Source organism: Halichoeres trimaculatus, unplaced genomic scaffold (assembly GCF_033239565.1).
Source record: "Halichoeres trimaculatus isolate MK-OKI-2021-1 unplaced genomic scaffold, fHalTri1.1 fHalTri1_scaffold_7, whole genome shotgun sequence".
Taxonomy (NCBI): Eukaryota; Metazoa; Chordata; class Actinopteri; order Labriformes; family Labridae; genus Halichoeres; species Halichoeres trimaculatus.
Window position 1 is genome coordinate 9,509,209 of NW_027437185.1, and position 22,046 is coordinate 9,531,254.

General features: G+C 38.5%; 2 protein-coding genes across 3 annotated transcripts in view; both read right to left on the minus strand.

The window, feature by feature from the left end:
• Positions 1-500: 500 nt before the first annotated feature.
• st3gal5 (ST3 beta-galactoside alpha-2,3-sialyltransferase 5) lies at positions 501-15,095 on the minus strand. 2 transcript variants are annotated; one of them, XM_074674659.1, is made up of 8 exons: positions 14,966-15,079; positions 13,488-13,596; positions 10,226-10,346; positions 8,755-8,964; positions 7,236-7,372; positions 4,102-4,288; positions 2,946-3,104; positions 501-2,590 (listed from the first exon to the last, which is right to left on the minus strand). In XM_074674659.1, exons 1-8 carry the CDS (start codon positions 14,991-14,993, stop codon positions 2,333-2,335), a joined length of 1,209 nt encoding a protein of 402 aa, XP_074530760.1. In that variant the 5' UTR covers positions 14,994-15,079; the 3' UTR covers positions 501-2,332. The 2 variants fall into 2 exon arrangements, with proteins under 2 accessions (XP_074530760.1, XP_074530761.1); XM_074674660.1 differs by having other exon boundaries at positions 502-2,590; positions 13,488-13,601; positions 14,966-15,095.
• A 1,139-nt stretch (positions 15,096-16,234) lies between these two features.
• The window catches only part of polr1a (RNA polymerase I subunit A), a 29,059-nt gene continuing 23,247 nt past the window's right edge, over positions 16,235-22,046 (minus strand). Inside the window, exons 31-37 of the mRNA XM_074673680.1 lie at positions 19,810-19,939; positions 19,556-19,663; positions 18,955-19,233; positions 18,441-18,641; positions 17,036-17,153; positions 16,759-16,923; positions 16,235-16,436 (exon numbers count right to left, since the gene is read on the minus strand). Of these exons, the coding sequence (XP_074529781.1) occupies positions 16,336-16,436; positions 16,759-16,923; positions 17,036-17,153; positions 18,441-18,641; positions 18,955-19,233; positions 19,556-19,663; positions 19,810-19,939 (1,102 nt within the window). The 3' untranslated portion in view covers positions 16,235-16,335. The remainder of the gene's footprint in view (positions 16,437-16,758; positions 16,924-17,035; positions 17,154-18,440; positions 18,642-18,954; positions 19,234-19,555; positions 19,664-19,809; positions 19,940-22,046) is intronic.

A 22,046-nucleotide genomic window follows, 5' to 3' on the forward strand; every position in this document is an offset into this window, starting at 1 on the left:
ACATCACCAAAAGGAATCTTGGGGACAGTTTCAGCATTTTTTTTTTTTAACATCAACCACAGACCTAAAAGGTCTGCATTTAGGGCCCCTCGTCAAACCCAAACACTGGGTTTTGTGCATTCTAGTATGTGTTCAGAATGCACAAACTTCCTCTGGAACATGTGAAAAGTGTAATAGTTGTTAACCAAAAAAAATGAAATAATGGGGATGTTTTTTCAGACTGATAGCAGCAGGAGTACTCCCTTTTGTACTCACTGATACCCAGTACCTATACCACTAGTACTTTTGATACACAAGATTTCAATTAACAGTGACAGATCATTTTAAACAAAGACAGCAGAGTCACTCTCCTATTAAGTTTAAATAAAACACAAAGAACTCTGAGTTTACAACATGTTTTAAATAAACAAAAGTGCAAAATAAAACTTACAAATGTCCAAGTTTAGTGATGTTTTTAAATGAACTGAAGAACAAAATAAAACTGTTTAACTGTTAACTTTCCCTGGTTCATTCATGTTGTCTGAACAGGACCTCACACTGGTTTCTGTGGTGTCAAACCACAGCAATGAAGTGCCAAACTATTGGTGAGGGGGACATACTTAACGTAAGATTTTTTTTGCCTTGAGTATCAGCTGCTGGTATCTGCAGCCTTTGCAAGCAATGATACCTTGAAAAAAGGCTGGTATCAGCCCAATACCCGCCACTGATACCCATCCCTAGAAATAACCCACTATGTGCTCTGATGTTGTCACAACTTTTTATGTATTTCTTAAAAAGTAAACCAGGGCCTGTCATTAAGATTTACGGCCATGTTTGCTGGTAAATCCAATCAAAACAATTAATGAATAACCTAAACAAAAATAAATCACTCAATCATTCACTGTTGCATTGTTTTCCATTACTACATTTAATCATCTCGAACGGTGGATTCACGGGAATTATAAAAAAATATATTTGAGAGTTAAGACAGTATCATTCAAATAAATAAAAGATCCTCATCCATTTTTGCTTTACACATAAAAGTCAAGGTCCGGACAGCACATGGACAAAGAAAGCCTAAAAATTCAGGCTTCCACTAGGTTGAGTATCCAGCAGTTTCTGGATTCATTTATTTTTTTCATGGTGTCAGCCCTGTGAGCTGAGAACAATCCACATCCCTACTCGAGAGAAGAACAAAATAGTTCTACAACTTTAGGCAACCACAATGAATGAACTTACAGCAAAATAAGAGATGAATAAAATCAGTATTATACATTAATATTGTTCATGTTACCACACCTGTGTGGTAAGATGAAATAGTTATTATATTAAGAACATCAAAAATATACAAATGAAATAATAAAATAGTTCATCAACATAACACTTTCTGCACTACAGATTTCTCCTGATTACTCAACCACAAATAGATCTACAGCAGCTACCAGTAAATAATACTGATGACTTGCAATAAACTTACATAAATATTACAGTGTGCCTCGATAGAAAACATTGGTGAACATTCATCTGAATCTTCTAACATAGACTCTTATCTTAAAGAGTTTATATAAATAAGGAATGTGATGCCTCTCTGAGCTGCAGTTTAAAGATTTATAGAGAACTATGTTGTTCAAAAAAGGTGAGCAGAATGTACATGAAACCAATAATAATTTTGGTTCACTTTAGTCCTCTTCCTGTGTAGGCTGTTTGTTGTTCTTCACTCAAAGAACCTAAAAGAATCATCACACAGCACTAGTCTTTATACAAGTAAAAGTGAAAACAACACAAAGTAAGGAATACTTTAGAGCTTATCTACCCCAAAATGTAGAAGTCACTGTCATCAACACATTAACACATATTCTGAAATGTTTACTCAATGTGCTCATAGACTCAGTAGTATTATCAGTAGTATTGCTTGTGGAAGTCTTCTGATAGTCATTCACAGCATGTAGTTTTGATTTGGCTTTAAAACCATCTCATGAAAGCAAATAAACATCTTTGCACGCAAAAAAAATCTGTGCTTCTTGTTGCACTGGGTAAGTAACTAATCAGCTGTAATTCTCAGGCAGTAACAACAGGCTAACCGTGCAATTATGTGCTCAAGCTGCGGCCACATCTGGCTGAAATTAAGGGAAACCCAAACAGTAGTCAACCCAGTCTGGTGTTTGATGCCATTTGTTGCATAACAGGTGCCTTTTTGTGCAAAGTGGTACATGCAAGGGGCTGCATAGGCTCAGTTAATTTCAGCTGTTTGTTCTTTTAATTCTCTAGTTTTGAGTCCTCCAGTATTGCCAAATCTCTGTATTTACAAACAGAATGGTCATTTTTAAGAAGGTCGTAATCAAAATTCTAAGGGTCAGCTGGAGCAGAAGGAGCAGTGGATACCTCCAGTCAGATCAGTAACAGCTCCCTCTTTCACGAGGCTCTGCAGGAGTTCAGTCTCTCTGCCCACATTGTGCATGGTCTGCTGCAGCATGGCACTCATGGGGATGTGGTCGTAGTAGTGCAGTGGTGCCCCCTGCTGGGACAGACTGTAGCCAAAGCCTGCCAAGCTGACTTCATCACACAGGAGACTGGCCAAACTCAGTGCTGAGACACCAATAGTGGGCACATTCTGTATGAAAAGAGAAAGCACCAATGTAACTTCCCTGCATCTTTTCTGCCTCTTTTGATTAAAAAGTTAAATATCAGTACTTGTTTTGTTTCAACATTTTTCCACTGTTGAACGCATTAACATTGTAATTTATTGACTTTTTTCTTTAAGTAAAAACACAAAGTAGCTCTAAAGTCAGTCAGTATTGTTTCTCATGCAAATGATTCTCAACACACAAAATGCAAAACCCACAGGGACAAATGTTCTCTGCAGATTTTTTTTCCTCAGAGTGATAGCTTGTAATTTTTTCCTTGCTGCTTCAAATAAACTTTTAGATCAGACAGAGTTTTAAAGGCTGTTCTAAGAAATGTCTCACCTGGTCACTGCCCCACAAGCGTGGTCTGGGTGCAGGGTATTTCAGAAGGTCCAACGCCGTCTCTTGGATGACTTGAGGGTTTAGGAGTCTGAACTTGTGGGGCTCAAGAGGGATCTGACTTGGAACCTTCTGCCAGAAGAAGATCCAGTCCAGCAGAGGCTGTAACACAAGCACACATATTGATGAGAGAGAAAAACCAGCCATTTTTTTACACTAATAATTCATCCTCAAGAATCTTTCTGAGAAGGTTGAACTGGAAAAGCTTTGATTGTAAAATAAGAGGTATAATAAATGGTGATGGGACTCAATCATTCAAATAAATGGCACATGAAGGTGACACAGAGACGGGGAGATTTTTTAAATTGTTACAAGCTGCTGTGATACCTAAACACATAAAACAGTCTGGCCTCCACTCTTTATCACTACAGCATCAACTTTCTTTTCAAAGCTGCTGTCTGAGGCCTGTCAGTAGAAAATTTGGTTGACATGCAAACAGCAGGAATTTGAATTTCCCCAGATAAAGAAATGTATTCAGCCGGTGAAGATAAACATCCTTGAGTTTTATGAAGGTGCTCTAAAAGCCTGTAAGGCTCAGAGCCAGTAGTCTCATTCTTGTCCCTTGGATTGTGGAAAGGTTGTTGCACTGTTTGGCTAACACTCTTCCTTTAAGCTCTGGTTTAATTATTGTAGACTAGAAAAACAATGAGCTTCAGGATAGCTGCAAATCAAAGCCACCAGGATCATTAGCATCTCACAAAAGACAGAAATCTGCTCAGTAGTGTTACCTCTTTAGTTCCCCTTGCAACCTGTGTCTATGCCTACTCCACAGTTTGTCTGAATCACAAGTTGTTAGTCTTTCCTCCCTCACTGGTGTGAGCTGCAGATAGACCAGAGCTTTTAAAACTGCCCACAGCAAGACTATTTGATTGTCCTTTAATTGAAGCGGAGTCCTAACAGGAGTCCTTATACTGTTGTATTTCAGTATAAAAACCTTACACGCACCCTTGAAAATCAAGCAGTCTCACAAAACTCTGGTTAGTGTTCTTCTCCCTGACAAACGTGTCTAGTTACTTAAAATTTCTTTTTCCATTTGTATCTTTCATAATTTATGGAAAATTAAATCAGAACCACTTCACAGACCCAGATCCCGTCTCACCACAGAGAGCTTGTTGATCATGGCAGAGATCCAGCTGATGTCTACACCCTTGTAAACTACGGCAACAAACAGAGTGTGCGGGTCTGAGTCCACCCATTTGACAGGTGTGCCCTCTGGGTAACTCATCCTGATGCTGGTTCGATTTCCAGCGTCCATACTGAACTCTCCCAAAGGGCCGCTGTTTAACCTGGAAGAGGGAGGGGCAGAGAGTCAGCAGCAGACCGATTAGGAAACACTCAGCAGTTTGGCTTCACTAAGTGAAGATGTAAAGCTAGATTCAAACTGAAACTCTGGCATGGTTTACATGAAGTGTTTTATGGAAACACTACCTCACCATTGATCTGGTTCCTGTTCCTCAAAACAACTTCTAACAATAATTGAACAAGTATCTGTGAAGACTTTTTGTGAGTCTCTTCGTTAAAAGATCAAATTCTGCTCCTGCTTCTGTTTGTCAGGAAACAGCCTTTAATGGAAACATTAAGCACAGCAAAGAGTTAAACAGACAAAACAAACATAAGCCTGGGCCTCGCCCAGACTGAAGGATATTCACTGATGTTGCAAGATTTGAGATAAAACCAAACCAACTGGATCAAGGTCTTTTTCACTCTGGTTCTACTAAAAAGCAGTTAAAGCATATTCATAACTCCAGCCCCTGCAGGACTTCTTACCCCTATTTCTATTTCACAACAACACTTATCCTTAATGCTCTAATTGAAAGAACCCTGGGTGTGACAGAACCCTGAGCGATCTCACAGCAACAGATTAAAGACTATTTTTTTCTTTGAGGCCACCAGCAACCTTATGTTCCTCTTACCTGCTCCACTGTCTCAGCTAGGATTTCTGAATCCAGCATGGAAATTATCCATGTTGTTGGCATGCTGAGTTAGCATGCTGAGTTGTTCGCATGCTGAGTTAGCATGCTAACCTAAACTCATATTTTAGCCACATAATTTATCAATATGATGCTAACAGAAGCTAAGAGGTTCAACCCACCTCACCGTCTATGGTGTTAACAAGCCAAAGCAAAACTCTCAACTCTTGACCAATCAGAGCCAAGTGTGAGACACCTGTAATAACTATCTTAACTTACACATAGGTCATATAATGGGGTCTGTTGGCCAGTTACAGAGGCTGCAGCCCCCCGTTTCAGAAGTTGTTGGTTCAACTCTCTCCCACAACCCATTGCTGCATGTCTTCCCCCCTTCTCGGGCTGTCCAGTTAGGCAAGAATAAACCATTTGACCATAGGCACCGATCCTGTGGGTACTTTAGCCCACACAGTGTCAATCATGCCAATGCAGCGGTCAGTACTTTTCTTGCATATGTCACTGTAGACTTTGTTTTGTAACTGTATCAGACTCATTAAAGCTCTATGGTGAGCAGTAAGAGCAGAATTAATCGATCAGATTTCATGTAAACCATTGCAGATGCTGATAAGTGGGAGAAAGGCATGCCTTCATTTATGGCATTAACTTTTAGAGCCGCAGACAGCTCCGTTATTGATGTAAAGTACTGTTGATGTTCAGCGTTCTAGTCACTGAGGTGTTGTATTTCTGATTTGTTATAGCTCTAACTGTATTCTCTCTGTCCTCTAAAGCAAGGGTAGGCAACCTTTCCCATGACTCGTGCCACTCTAAAACACACTCCTGCCCAAAGTGCCAATACTTTCTTCTTCTTTAAAATCATTTGTATTTGTTTTTACAGTTTTGCAATAATTAAACATGCTCACACCATGGTTGACATTCATGCTTTCATCCACAGCCACTAAATTCAGGTGCATCTTGGAAAGCAGAAGTTTGCTGCTGTGACATGTTTTCCACAGTTCTTGCTGAAAGAGGCATCTCTTGGATTCTGGACATAATTGTATCTTTAACTGGCGGTCCATCAAATAAAACGCTGGCAGTCAATAGGAAAGTCTCCTTTATGTACTCCTCATCAGCGAACCATTTTCCATATGGGCTATGCAGTGAGAAATACTATAACTTCCTTCTGTTGCCTGGTTTTTAACAGTACAGAACATTTTGAATATGTTGCTCTGTTTAGCATACTTTGCCACTGCTGTTTTTACCAATTCCAACTTATCCGTCTCATCTTTTAGATTTTTCTGTGCTTGTCTCAAAAAGACGTCGCACACTAGATGTCCTAAATACCGCATTCCACAGCAAAGGGTGCATATCGCTCAATCTCCTCTGGCAATTAATCCAAACTCCCTTGTCTAACTATGTTGGAAAGAATGACTGAAACTTGATTTGTTTGCCGTGTTAACACCGCTAAATGGATGCAATTGCTAGCTAGCAGACTGTACTCCTAAGAGATTTGCGGTGACGCATTTGCAAGTCTCATTTGCAGGCTTGTAACATCTTGATTTAGATTTCTTTTTTAATCTTATTTGTTTGTTTTTTTTACATTAGAACATTTGAAGAGTTCATTTGCAAAAACAGATAAACACCATTTTGGAAAAAAAAGAGCTGATGCTTGTGATTTACTCTTTGTATTGAATTTTTGAGTTACCTCTATTTTGTTATGTCATATCTCCTTTGTCAAAGACACTGGACCTTGGTTTGACTGATATCATCTACAATAAACAATAAAAAATTGATTTTTTGAAAATTTATTAAAACGGAGTTATCTGCTTTTGCAAATGAACTCTTCATTTACAGTATACTCAATTTCTGGCAAAGTTTTAAATAAAATAGATTATAATTTTTTTTTTAATTTATTGTATTTATTTTGTCCTCTGCCTCATTGTAATTATTTTCCAGCTGCCAACATAAATAGCCTCATGTGCCAGCTATGGCACCTGTGTCCTAGGTTGCCTACCCCCGCTCTAAACCTGTTGCATTGATTAAATGGCATTAAGAAGAAAAAAAATAACTTTTTGGTATTGTGTGTAAAATTCATGAGGTTACGTGACTGTGCAATTGTGCTTGTGTTTCTCTGTGTGTATTTGTGCATTTATGCTGCTGTAGTGTCTGCGTGCATGTCTGTGTGCTCATGAAGCTTTAAAATAACATAATGCGCTGTACATCCATTTTGGCTGCTTTATTAAAGTGGCAGTAATGCAACTTTTGAGCATCTACAGTGCAAACATAAACTGGCACCTATGATTCTGAATGTCACATTAATCTTTCTAACCTGATAATGGTGTCAAATTGGTCGATCAGTGGGCCAAGTCCCAGGTCTCTGAGAATGCCTCCGTTTCCCACAACCACACAGCGCTTGCATTCGTTTGATCTGTTTCCTGGCTGATCAGCAGAGGCAGAGTCTGGTAGCTTTAAAGGAAAATGTATAGAAAGAAAATAACAGGTTAACTCTCAGGGATGTTGTACCTGCATGTTTGTTAAGATACAATTCTATTTCATTTCATGAGTCATTTAAAAAAAGAGTTTTAAACCTTTGATTTCCTGCACCATAAACAAAAGATTCATTTTATGATCTATTAAAGTCTGTGTTAGCCAATAAAGACACAGCACATTCTTTTCTATTATTTTATGACGTGGAGGGATTTTTTCTCAGTAGCTTTTTATCAAAACCTCCTCACGTCTTTGAAAAATACTTGCGAGACACATGTGGTGAATCATAACAGTGGTATTCACTGCTCTTCTGTTTAATATCATCGTTAAAGTAAGCGCTCACTGATCACAGGATCACGGCTGACTTTGAACAGGTGGACTTCACTACTTTTGTACAACCTTTGAGACTAAATGAAGGACAGCTTCTTCCTCTTGTCATAGTCACATGACCAAGTGAGTATGTAGCCACAGTTAGACCTCCACCTTGTCTTAAACAATTCATTCCAACAAGACGTGCAGCTGCATGTGTCTGCCTGTTAGCAGTTTGATCATGTTCCCACCAGACACCTTCAACCATGAGCTGAGGTGGGGAGATGAGGGATAGTGGAGCAGGGAGCTGCAAAACTTGGACTGTTGTCATGTGACCTGTTCAAGCACTTTAAAAGAAGTCATTTAACCACTCAGTGAGTAAAGTTTTTCAGTGCTTAATGAATGTATTAGGCCACCTGTCATAAAATAAAGAAAAACAACCAAAATCTTGAGGTGCTTCAACTCTTACTCTTTGTTTTTTAGAGAATTTCCTTCACTTTAACACTTTCAACAGGAATGAGGATTTCAAATTGATTTATGTTTTATTTCCAGATTTGAGCCAGAAAACTGAATTTTCATAAGAGAAGTCAGAAATATATCAAAAACAACAAACAACCAGTATTATCATCCCTTCTTTATCTTGTATATATTTTGCTGTACAGAGCCTTTTTTCTTTATCTCTATACCTGTTATTGAAAAACTTCCTAAGTCACAAAGTCACAAAAAATAATAATAACAAACAACCACTAAAATACATTTTTCTATTCAGGAACACAAAGTAAATAACTGAAATTTGTCAATCATTTTTTTCTGCTTTCTCTTTAAACAGCACATTAAGGAATTCATGCATAGCAGAAATAATTATATTTCAGCTTTAAAGATTTTTTTAAATTAATGAGCTTGCAAATCCAGGTGGATAAACCATTACTGTTAATTTAGGGCAGCGGGGGCTAACACCTCTCACTGGGTGGTGCTCTGATAAACTTGTTAAGCTGTTTGTTAAGCATTGCATTTAAAAATACTCTTAAAAAAAGTATCAAAAATGTATTCACCTGTTTCAGCAGGTCTTCTACTTTACCACGGTAACCTTTGAACCCAAATGGTGGAGGATACAGAAAGAGGTCCTTGTTGAGGGGCACATCTTTCCATAGGAAGGGCTGGGTCTCACGACTTGTCGCAGGAAGTCGAGCTAACAAGCTCCGCCTGGTGCTGCTGGAATGACACTGACCCTCCAGAACCCCATGAACAAACTTGTGCACCAGCTGTAGGAAAAACAGAGCAGAGGCAGCAGATCTTTTTCTTATTGATACAGACTGTACAAAACATCTGTGACATCACTGAACCCAAAAGAGGGGAGTTCCTGTATTGAAAACAAGAGAGCACACTGCATATACCAAAGACAAAAAAACACTAACTACAAGATGCTGTTGATATCGTTTGTGGTCTTTGTATAATCAGACATGACGTTACCTGAGGTTTGTGCTCTGATCACACTGAAACCATGAAACCAGGGGAAAGAGTTGTTCTCTCTAAATAAAATGTGATGTTCCTGTGGCTTATGCCAAAGTGCTGACAAGATGCATCAGGAGAACATGGTGACCTTTAGCTGCCTCAAACATAACCTCTGATACCAGAACAAAGCTGCTTGAGATGGAGAAAGCACACAGCCATGGTAAGTGCACCTGTGGCTCAAGCAGTGCTCACTCAGGGCGTTGATAATGCCTGCTCATGAAATCTATTAAGTATCTCAGTATCTATTTTGATAAACCACAAGCTACTCAGCTATTTCAGAAAAATATTGTTTTGGTGAAAGCTTATTATTTATTGATATGGTGCAATTTTAAAAGGTTTTGCTCCTTGTACTAATATTTTGGACATTTAAACTCTCTGGAATTAGGGTTGAACAAATAACCAACGAAAATTTGACAGGGGGACTGTTATGTATCATACACTTATGCACTTCAATACACAAAATAGCCCAGAGATAGACACGTAGCCTAGGGATGCAATGATAAGGCACTTAAGAAGCAAGATTATACTGTGAGAAATAACCACATCCCGCATTCATTGGTTTCACAACATTTTCTGAGGGTTTGTATGCCTCACTTTGTTATGAAACTGTCTTTACGAAGGAGGTTTTGTTTCCTTTTAAAGACTGAACTTCATCTCATCAGAGCACACTGGTGCTCTGGGGATTGGGGTGTGTCTGGATGTTTTTTTAGTGATTAAAAAAAAAGACTGAAAAAATGACATGCTCGTCCATTTGATCCTTGCCAGTTTCATAGATAAACATATATAACCATTCCTTATTGGGTTCTTCAATTTCATTACATGATGCAACTGCAGCTTAGAGGTCTGTACTGAGTGGACTTAATGGAATATACCCCTCATCTCATTTCTCATATTACGGTTGAACTGTCACAGCAAAAACCACTAATCTTCTTTCTGGTAATCATCTCATCAATACTTCATTCCAGAACAAGAAACATGACAGCCCAACAACTGATCTATAACGTATCTTACCTTTTTATGTGCAGGGTTGACGTGCCACTCCAGAGGTTTGCTGGTCCTTGAGTCCATCAGCGGGAGAGAGACCAGCACCAAACCCAGAAAACCTAAAGCTACACATGATATCAACATACACCTGGAAACACACATGTGCGCACACACACACACACACACACACACACACACACACACACACACACACACACACACACACACACACACACACACACACACACACACACACACACACACACACACACACACACACACACACACAATGAGGAGAAGGAATAGAAATAAAAATAATATGTTTTAATAATAATAACTTTATTTGTTCAGCACTTTTAAAACACACATTTACATAATGCTTTGACAACAGCCCGGACATAAAAACAAACACAAGCTCCAAACAAAGAACTAAAGCTTTGACTCAAATGAGCCCAGGTAATAATACGAGAACCATGTAATATAAAATGAGAGCATGAGGAGCAAGATAAAAGCTGAAAACATCAATCAACAAGAAAAAGAAAAAGGCAATAAAAAGGGGTTGGGAGCAGAGAACAGTACAGTAGGTATAAAAAGGCATTGTTAACAGTGTTAATAGAATAATAAATTAATAAAATAATAATGAAAGCAATAATAAAATAATGATCAATAAATAAAATGATAAAAGAGCAAACAGGACAGTAAAACCAAGGTAAGATAGGAATAAAAGAGATAAAAGATAAAAGACAAGGTAAAGGACAAAAAGACAGCATCACATAAAAGCCAGTCGGTAAAAGTGAGTTTTTAAAAGTAAATAAAAGGAAGCGACAGACTCCGCACGATGGCAGGTTGTTCCAAAGTTGAGGAGCTCCGATGGAGAAAGCTCGATCGCTCGATTGAGTTGATGGATTGTAAATGGATTATCTTTTCAAGGTCTGGTGGGCTGAGTATTTGTTTAATTTTGGGAATTGAATGCAAATAAAAGAAGCAGGATTTTATTGATATGGGTGGAGTAAGTGAGGTCAGAGTCAAAAGTAATGCCAAGATATCTGGCTGTTGGTTTTATGTTTGCTGAAAGTGGACCAAGATAAGACTGTACGAAGGGCGAGTTATGTACCTTCGAGAGAATTATTTCGATAAGACTGAAACCACCCAAGCGCAGCACCCCTGATACCCATCCAGTCTTTAAGACTTTCAATTAAAATGGCATGATCAACACTATCAAAAGCCGCAGATCTAAAAGATTCCAATTGAGCCCTCCCCTCAATTTGCTGCTAAGAGAAGATCAATGGTCACCTTGAGGAGGGCTGTCTCACGACTGTGACCTGCTCTAAAACCAGACTGAAATTTCTCCAAGAGGTTGTTTTTAGTCATAAAACATAAAGGTTGTTTAGAATCCACCTTCTCCAAAAGTTAAGATAAAAATGGAAGTCTGCATGTAGTTCTTAATGATGAAGCTTTGGCCATTTTTTGCCTTACACTGTAAGTATGACTACAGTTTTCAAGCTAGCTATCTAAAAATCATTGCTAACCAACATAATTCCTAACCAACCCTCCAACATAACTTTACAGGGTGTAGCTGTTAAAGAGTAACAGCGTTTTTATCTGCTAGAAAAACCAGTTCCTTCAATGTCCCTCATCAAACTAGCTCCAAAGCCACGTACACATGCACACCCATCAAAAAAAGGAGATTTTTACAGCAAAAACAAACATGTTTACAGACTAGTAAAAAAATGACCTGAGTCTGAACACTTCATCCTTCACAGCACACTGTACAGGAGGTGTTTTTTTAAAAACAACTTTATAACCCAATCAGAGGCACAGCTTACCTGACCCATCTGACCATCTGGCACCCTGTAGCTGTTAGTGAGGAGGCTCAAAGTCTGCCTCGAGAGTTTAGCATTTCCAATATGGCTCCTAACAATGACAGACTTTCAAACTGAGAGTCAGAAACAGATGGGCGACGCCATGGGTGCTACACCTATTCATTACACAGTCTATTGTTCTCCAGAGAACAACATCACTATTGTTATTTGCCAAATTGATATCTGGCAAATAGCAGTTTGCTCATCCTAGTTCACCTGATCGGCGCTGACATAGTTACACAACTTTTACTATGTAAGCTATCTTTAAAAAAATCTGCCTGTTCTGATCGTCACGATCTGGTTCCAGCTCCCTCCATGTTTGAGCTCTCCTGAATAAACCACATCTTTCTTGGTTCTTAACATCACCGCCTACATGTTACTATTAGAGCAGATTAATGACCAGCTCTTTTGGCCCTGATATCATTTTCTCACAAGTGACAGCAGTCTGGTGAACACTCACAATTTTTTTTCCAGATTTATTCTGTTAAAGAAAAGCTTTCAGATGTTCTTTAAAATTTAAAGTGTTTCTGTTTAGCTTCTCCTGAGTTTATTTATTTATTTATTACACTGGATTCATGTGCACACACATATATCTCTGACTAGAATTAACACACTTACTGTGGATATTATTGGTGCTTTCTACAGAGTCTTAGGGTAGCTGAATATAAGTTCAATACACTTTCAGCTACAGAGCCTGTAGCATGTGATGCTTTGCCTTTCTAGGTCTGTTTCATAGTCAAAATACCTGTTTTTACCCACTGATCAAACCTTTATAAATAAATGACTTTGGGTGGCGCTGCCCGGTGACTACTACCCTTTTTATTGTTTTATAGTTTTTTTTTTTGTTTGTTTGTTTGGTTTGTTCTTTTATGCCAGCAGGTTTGTCAAAATTGTGCAGCATGTTGAACTGTACGCATGAATGGGCCACTTTGTGAATATGTTATTGAGTTTTTTTCTTTCTTTATTTATTACTATTTATGTAGGCAATACGATGTCAGCACTGAGTTCACATAAAATCCCCAAAGAGGGAAAAATTCTATTCTATTCTATTCTATTTTATTCTATTCTATTCTATTCTATACTATACTATTCTTTGTTGTCTTTCTCAAGTTTGATTTTACCAGAGTGAATCTAATGGCATGAATGGGTGAGCTTTTATGCTTTGCCAAACCACTTCATGCTGCCAGTCAAGCGAAACATAAACAGGGCACACACTTCCATTATCACACAATTGGGGATGGGTGAACAACTTAGAGGAACACTGACAATAGGAGAGTGTTTCACAAAAGTTTTGAAAAAGGAAATGTGCACCACCAGCGCAAAGTAGATGTTGAAAAACGAGGTTTGCTAAAATGAAACTGCTGAGTTCCCTTTGTGACTGTAAGTGCAAGAGTTCAGTGTGACTACCTAAAGAAAAACAGAAATACCTGTGTGCGACCCAGCGTTTGGGGAGTCTCATTTTATCCTCATACATAAGGGATTCTGGGAACTCTTCTTTTTCAGCTGAAGCCTGTAGCCCTCTCGCTCTCAGGGACACTGCCCTGGGAAGAAACAGATCGTCAGATACACTCGATTAAGCAGGATCAGTCCACAGATGCAAAACACCATCAGATGGTGGTTTATTTGGTACAAACTTAAAACACACACACACACACACACACACACACACACACACACACACACACACACACACACACACCTACAGTACATAGAGACAGACACAACAAAGGAACTGTATTAAGAACACTTGGCTGTACTTAGTTTAAAGCATGGGTGTTGTTACTGATACATTCCAAAATCTCCTCTCACCAAGCTCAAGACAATAATTGTAGAGACAACCCCATTTTTACATTTCAGCAGGTATTTTATTAATGTGTTGATCATGTTGGACCTTCTCTTAACTGAAAAAACTCATACCCATGATGGTTAAAGCTCCTTTTTTAACCTAAAAAAACAGCATCCTATTTCCTCCTTACTTCAGCATTGTGTAATGTTAAAAAACAAACTCTTATAAATTTAAAAATTCACATGCAGTAAAATACACTGAGTTCCAACACTAACAAGAAATTAACCGTATCACAGTTTCTCTAGGAGCTTAGCACCCCTAAAAGTCAAATCCTAAAGTCACCCCTGGTGTAAAGGAAAAGTCTCAGTGTTGTACTGTACTGTACTGTGTATATTACTGTTCGAGGAATGGTAAATTAGTGCAGTATTCAGTCTACAATGGGAGCATTTTAATCCATGGATTCAAAAAATTGCAGAGCAAGCATAACGATGTTAATGTATTGTATGTAGTATTTGAGTATAGAACTGATATATCAGATTAAATACTTCAACTGCAACAACTTAGTGCAAATGGCGTTTTTAATGTGCTTAATATACAATCATTTTTTATTATTATGACGTCATTTTTCAGGTCGAGGCTTAGTTTTTTCATAGTTTGATCGTAATTTGATTAATCCGCAAAAACATCCTGCAGCTAAGAATTTTTTGGAAGACAATTAATGTTTTCGGTCGAGCAGTAACTGTTTTCGATAAAACACAAAACAGGAGATGGGGCATTTCACCAAATTGAAGAAGTGAAGGTTGTCCCCGGTGAGTGTTGCTTTGTGTTAAGGGCTGCTGGGACTCACGCATCAATTGCTCACTTTAAAAATGGTCCAATACAGACCGTCCAAAACAGAGAACACGATTATAACCCTGGATGAAATACAAATGAAGATGTCTAGTCTGTTTGTATTCCATGGTAAATGTGAAAAAAGGTTAAGATTGACGTTAACGGTTAGCTGTTTGAGTTTGGTGACTGTTAACGGACAGAATGCTACGTAGACGTTTACTCCCTTTTAAAATCAATTATAGTCTTCTACATTACCACATTCCTTTAAATTTTATCTAATGTACTCACCCGTCCATAAAGTCCACAGCTTTCTCATAACTGTTCTCGTGGGCAGTGGGAGAGCTCAGGTATCCAGTCCAGAGATACTCATCACAGCTTCACTGTGTGTCAGCCTCCTTTCTCACAGGCAGCCTATCAGGGACCGGAACACCAACGTGGTTTCCGCCCACAGTTTCCGCCGGCGCCCTTTCATAATAAAATAATCATACGATAACAAACCCTTGAGGAATTTGTGAAACTCTTTCATGGAGACTTAACTTTTCGTGCACAAAACCTTTCTTTAATTGTAGAGATAGTCGTCAGCTGAAGCCATTTTTTAATCTCATAATTATCTGTGGCGTTTTTTGACTCATAATAACTGAATTCATCCACATGGCCCTCATCAAAAGTTTACATACCTTTAAATGTTTAGCCTGGTAATAATAACACAGGTTAAAACACACGTAGTTTCAAATAGCTGTTAAGGGTAAATGTCTACGCCTGTTACTTGTTTGGTTGTAGTTCGCACCTGTTTATATAAAAAGTCAGTGGGTTTCTAAGCTCTGGAGAGAGCTCCACATTATTCACCCGGGGCTACAAAGATTCTTTAGATACTGAGCCACAGGGAAAGCAAAAGAACTGTCCAAGGACCTGCAGGAAAAGGATATTTAAAGATCCTAAGGCTAAAAAACAAGACAGTAGTGTTCAAACACTGACAAACAATTGGTAAATTAGTGGTTCTGTTGATAACAAGCCATGGGCCAGGTAGACCAACAAAGGTTTCAGCAACAACTACCAACAAAATTGTGAGGTATGCAAAGACCTCAGTGTCACTGATTCACTTTGGGGATATTTTAAATGTGCAGTTCATGTAAGACTGCTAAAGAATTGACAGGACTATTGGCCAAGAGGAACAGGTAGTTTCACCAATTAAGTACTAGTAGCCTCATTCTATCACAGACAGCAAGCTAGTATTGATGCTGAACGATGCAATACCCAGTTTTTTAAAAGGGTATGAAAACACGCGAGCATGTTTTAACTTTCCTTATTGCAGTGTTTGTTCAATGATTTTGCTATTCTGTGATGTAATTTGGTTTAATGTGAATCCAATTTTCATGTAAATGGTGTAAATCTTACTAATCTCTGAGAGACTAAGTAAACTTATGAGCGTGACAGTCAGTAGGTTTAAAATGCAGAAAAAATATAAAAATTCAGCAGGACAACAAAAAAATGCCAAAGAAACAATAGGTTACAATATTTCAACAGAGTTTTAACTTTATTATAAAATATAGACAGAAATCAGGAAAACAGTGGTGCAATTATATCAGACCATGTGACAGTTCCTCCTTCTCAGATTCACAACCAAACAACGAATACTGCAGTCAGCAGTATTTCATCTTCTACTGCAAAGGTTGTTTCAGCTCAAAAAGTCCAGTTCCACCTTTGACTACTTTGCCAACTACGAGGCAAGCTGAGGGTGACACCAGCTGGTCATGTGAACCTGAAAAATAGAGAACAAGATCATTTATCTTACTTATTCCGATAGTGCTGTGGTAAAGCTAGATAAGAACAGCAGTAGTCTCTACCTGTTATGCAGACTTAGTCATAGATCCAAAATACAAAACCACATGCGAATTATTCTGTCAGTGCTTTGTTAGCTATCCCTAATCACCTCCCTTTGTATTTATTAAGTGATTTCTCTCTGCTGAGTTGTACCATCTGTCTTGTTTACCCTCTTCTATAGAAAATAAACAGAAGATTCATTTTTATTGTAGACACTGTTTTCCATATGGATACTACTACTAGTAGGATTCATTTCTCACCAAGCATCGTGGCCTGTTTAAGGAACTTGTAGCTGGTCTCAAAAGTCATCTGCTGCAGGGGCGAGGAGTTGGACTGGATCGCGTGTCGGTTTAAGGGTTTGTAAACACCTTCAAAACACATGTAGTCTGCTACCAGAGATAGATGTCTGGGGTCCACCTCGATACCTAAAGACAGAAAAATAGACACAACGGGAAAGGGATAAATTTGACATCTTTTTTTTTTTCTGTTATGTGAGGTTGAACTTGTGTGTGTATGTGTGTGTGTGTGTGTGTGTACCATAGACAGCAAAGACATCTTTGATCTCCTTCTCTATGACTTTCAGAGCCACCTCAATCCCATATGTCTTGGCCATGGCATGGACTTCATTAGAGTACAACCTGTTGATGTCCAAGATCTGAACACAAGTCAGAGTAAAAACAAAGGAAAAATAGTTAATTTTATACAGAAAACATTTTAAAACAAATCACGTTTCGCAATTTAAAAAAAAAAAAACTTTGTTGAAATCTACACCGTGTAACTGTAATCTATGCTGGCTGTTGCTCTGCAAGACTAAAAGCCTTTGCACACTGAGTCTGAGAGCGTTTGTTTGTCTGAAATTGACGCATGTTAAAAAAGAAATTCCATCCAATCCAGTATGCAACCATGTTTGCATACTGACGCTGAAACTTTCATCCGTCATTATTTTGGGGGGATATGTTCAGTTTTCTGTAATTTCTGCATTTGTCCAGGTTGTTCGGAGAGTTATTTGACTATGCAGAGACATCATAGGCTTTGTCATCATCATCATCACTACTCAAGACGGCAAATTAAATTATCAACAGCAAAAATATCCAGTAAGATGGGCCAGCAAATTTTCTGTAATTTGGAGTAAAATTTAGATAATGTATGAACACTTGGTGTGTGTGTTTCCGTGTGTGTGTGTTTGTGTCGGCCTCAAACAAACGCCAGCTGCTGCTCAGGATCAGATGCTTGGCAAATATTGATGTTCTTCTTTTGAATGTGTGCTAGTAAAGCTAGCAGTGAATCAAACTCGACCGCTGGTGTCCTGAAATACACCTGGAAGCGACCAGGTTGATTCTGCAGCTCCTTAACAGCAGGTGAAACTCTCCTAGCTCTTGTTTTATTTTCAGGAGTGCACAGGCCCAGTGTTCTCCTTTTATTTTCTCAAGTAGTGAAAGAAGTACAAAACCACTGTCAACGCTTCATGAATCTTTTTTTTGCATACTGCAAATTTTTGCAATTAATAGAAAAATAAATGCAACAGATTCAGTGAGAAAGGTGTCTTTGTGTTACTATGTTTTTTTCAGATTACGGATCCAAAAAAGGCATCAGAAAAAAAAACAGACTCAGTTTGCAAAGTTCTTAAAGATTAAGATGACCAGTTTGGCCGATATTTCCTTGTGATGCATTAGCAGCTGATCCTTTGTGTGATCTGTGTAGTAAAGTAATGTTCTGCACAGCCCTGCTTCTTGTTAACAAAGTCTCCATGTTGTTTTGTAAGTTCAATTTTAAGATAATACCTGTAAATACTGTATTAGGATAGAGGAGCACAGGTGGAAAAAGAATGAACGTGATAAACTCTTTACGCTACCAGGATTAAATCTTCATTAAAAATTTTATAATCATGGTGCAGTCCCATGTTAAAACTTTTAAACAGAACTGAAACGTTATGCCTACATACATCACTGTGTTTGAACAGCTCTTGCATGTTGATGCCTTCTGTGTTGAGAACTGTCTCTTTCTCTCCGGTCTTTGTGGTGACTTCACTCAGGAGGCAGCGTGTCAGGCCTTTAGTCTCCATGATGACTGCATTTTGGGCCAGTGTTGTTAGGACTGTGGTTAGGTCAAAGTGAACCTTGCTCACTGGTAGGACCAGATCAACCTGTGAACAGTGGGATGAAGAAGGTATAGGTGTTCAAACAAAAAATGCAAAGACATAAAAACTGCATTTTGTGAAGTTTAAAACACCAAATTTCACACACCACTATGACTGTCTGAGATAAAGGTAAATGTTTGCAGAAAAGGACAGGGAGGCTAAGGTTAAGTGAAAATTCATAGTTTCTTTCTACAGCAGGCGTCATTGCTGGTTTCATACCCTTCAGAGCTACTGGAGAGGAAAGAGGAAGGAAACTGTCTTTTTTCTAAGTCTCATCAGAGATCTGAACAGATAGCACCTGGTAACACCTGAAACCCACCTCACACCAGAGCTCATGCTGAACGTCGTAGGAGTATCTTTCGATTGCTGAGTTGGACTGCAGAACACAGTTCACTCTCATCTGATTCTCTAGTTCTCCTCTTGTTTCCTTTGACTGCTTCTTCTTCTTCCCTGATTTCTCCTCTCCTCTGGACTGCGACTGGGACTCCTCAAAACTGTCCTCTTCAGATTTCTCATTCTCATCCTCAGCCTCCCCCTGGTCTTCTTTATCCTCCCCTTCGTCACCTTCATCAGCTTCCTCCTCACTCTCATAGTCCACCTGCAAGGGAGAGCAGAGATCGCATTATTCATTCCACACCAGTAAAACTGCTTTAGGTGTGGAAATTTACAGTACAGCTATGGTTCAATAGTCAAAGAACAACACACACATAAGACGAAGAAGAATCCTCTCAAATATTAACTTGACAACTCAGACTAGTTTGATATTATAGAGACTGGATTTGTAAATACTTTAGAATCTAAAGTATTTACAAATCCAGTCTCTATAATATCAAACTTTATCTAAAGTTTAGATAAAAATGTCGACCCATGATTTAGTTTGAATCAGCTCTGGGTAGAAAGAATTTCATTTATCTTCATACCTCCTCTTCCTGTTTGTCTTTGCGCTTTGCATCTGAGGCATCCGCATCTCCTTCATTCTCCTGTTCATCCACAATCTCTTTCTCTTCTTCTCCTTCACCATCATCCATCTAATGAATGCCAACATGATAAAAAACACTTTAGGCTTTTTTGGGGGCACAAAAAAAGTTTAAAAAAAAGAAAGAAAAAAAGTAGTGTCCCCAGGCTAAGTCACAGATCTCATCCTTAATAACGCTGTGAGGACTCAAAAACCCACCCCTGGGGCGCCAGCTGTCGTATCGCCATTCTGGTCCTGGTCTCTGAAGGTGGCCTTCCTTGTTTCTACAGCAATGGAGGCCAACTTGGCGCTACGCTTCTTGATGGCTTCAAGGAGGAGACGGAAAAACCTGCAAGGACAAACCACCAAACCGTGTTAGGACAGATGAAGATGAGAGAATATATGTGCATACACACTAAAGATTGATTAACAGGATGTAGAGGACTCATGTGCAAGAAGAAAGCGACTGGCGACTTTGAGCACATTGTGTTAGCTTGGAGCTGAAGAATACTGTTATTGCTTATAAAGCATTTATTACATTATTACTAACATCTTTAGAAAGAGCAAAAGAGGAGACAGATATACGGCCGATGTGCAATAAGTCAAGAACAGGTGAATGCAGAACATATGATGCTGTTTTACTGAAAAGCACAGGGCTTGTGGTTTACTTTTTCCCTCCAACACAAAGCCACACTTGAGAGGAAGTGAGTGCACACCTGGCTAAACACGCAGGCTTCTGCATTACAAAAAACAGCTTTGCAGACCTTCAGTGTAGGCTACAATGTTGATCTGACGCAGAAGTAGAAACTAGGCTGAACACAAACACAGGCAGAGGATTTGCACGGAAGCTTGTTTTTTTTTTTTTATAACAGGTACTGCTCTTAACCACAATTTTACTACATAAAATATAACTAGAAAAGCACTCAAAGTGCACAGACCTCCACCAAGCATATTGTGATTGTCACCAACACTTTAGTCCTACTTTAATGTTATACTTCCTTTGAGCAGACTGTCTGCTACAATTTGGTGTTAGTTGCAGGTTTGTACGATAATTTGTTTCCTGACAGTGTGGAAAATTATGATGACCCAGTACATATTTCATATTCCAGATCTTAATATCCAGAATATTGGCAGGATCTGGATCATACTTTTACATCTGTCAGAAATTATGGTGAACTTGTCTTGTATTGTTTTACAAACCAATCTGACCATTTATGGTGGAGTTATATACACATATGATGAAAACAGCCCTATCTCACAATGATAAGGAATCCTTTAAAAATCCTGGATCCAAACAGTGATCTAGATCACCACCAAAATTTATTCAGTTCTTCCTCATCCCATTTTGAACATTTCCTGAAAATTTCATCAAGATCTGTTTGTCAGTTTTTGAGTTCAGGGTATAAGCTGAAATCCTGAGGTTAAATTCAATACCTTTTTAAGACTTTTTTAAAAACCTTTCCAAATGTCTTAAGACCTTATCTGGACTTTAAGCTGTTGATAGCAACTAACTGATCTTTGACAGTTGTAGTTTGCATTTTAACATAAATTAGGTAAGCTGAAAAGGAATAAAGTTTGAAAGAATAAATGAAACTAAAGGCAGGTTAATTTACATTCCCATTCCCACAAAAATTAAAAGCAGTTTTTCAAGGCCAGCTTGCAGGGCAAAAGAAAACAAGAATTCTATTTCATCATTGTCAAAATTTAGGACATGTGATATAGATTGTGTTATTTGCTTTCTATCAGCGTTACATATGGACGGCCTTTTAAACTCCTGTACATACTGAGTTTGTCTTCACATTGGCCTACAAATATGTTGGGCTGCTTGCGCTACGTAAAGCCTGCGCCTCAAAAAATCACAACTTTGCTTGTTGTTACATCTCAAACAACAGCGCTATGTAATCTCATCGCGTTGTATCCAGTAAAAAGGTGATTTGATCAAAGAAAATTTGTTCCAAAACAACTGCGATCAGGGGAAGCTTTCTCTAAATCGTAAGAAGCCAAAATCTCAGGTCATCAAAAGTCCGAGAAATTTTCTCAGGAGGCTTGAGAAACTCATATGATCTAGAGTGAAATATTTTGAGATGCTAAAGCTTTTTCTAGATCCTCACTCTGGTCTGTGATGAGTGGGACGAGCAAAATGATCGTCCAATCGCCAGGTGCGGTTATTTCTTAAGGTTCAGACCCTGAAAACATTTTCAAACCAGATGGACTATTTCTGTGGCGGATAAATGGAACTGTCTGTTTGGCGTTTCAGATTAGTTTGTAACAGTCGCAGGGAGGAAAACAAATATACATGGATACATTTGGAGTCAAAGCTTGGAATAAAATTTAATACCTCATAACATTACGATCAAGACTTTTTAATACTTTTTAAGGGCCTTAGTTTTCCCACAGCTGATTTATCAACTTTTAATACTTTTTAAGACCCGGCGGACACCCTCGAGTTATGTTGT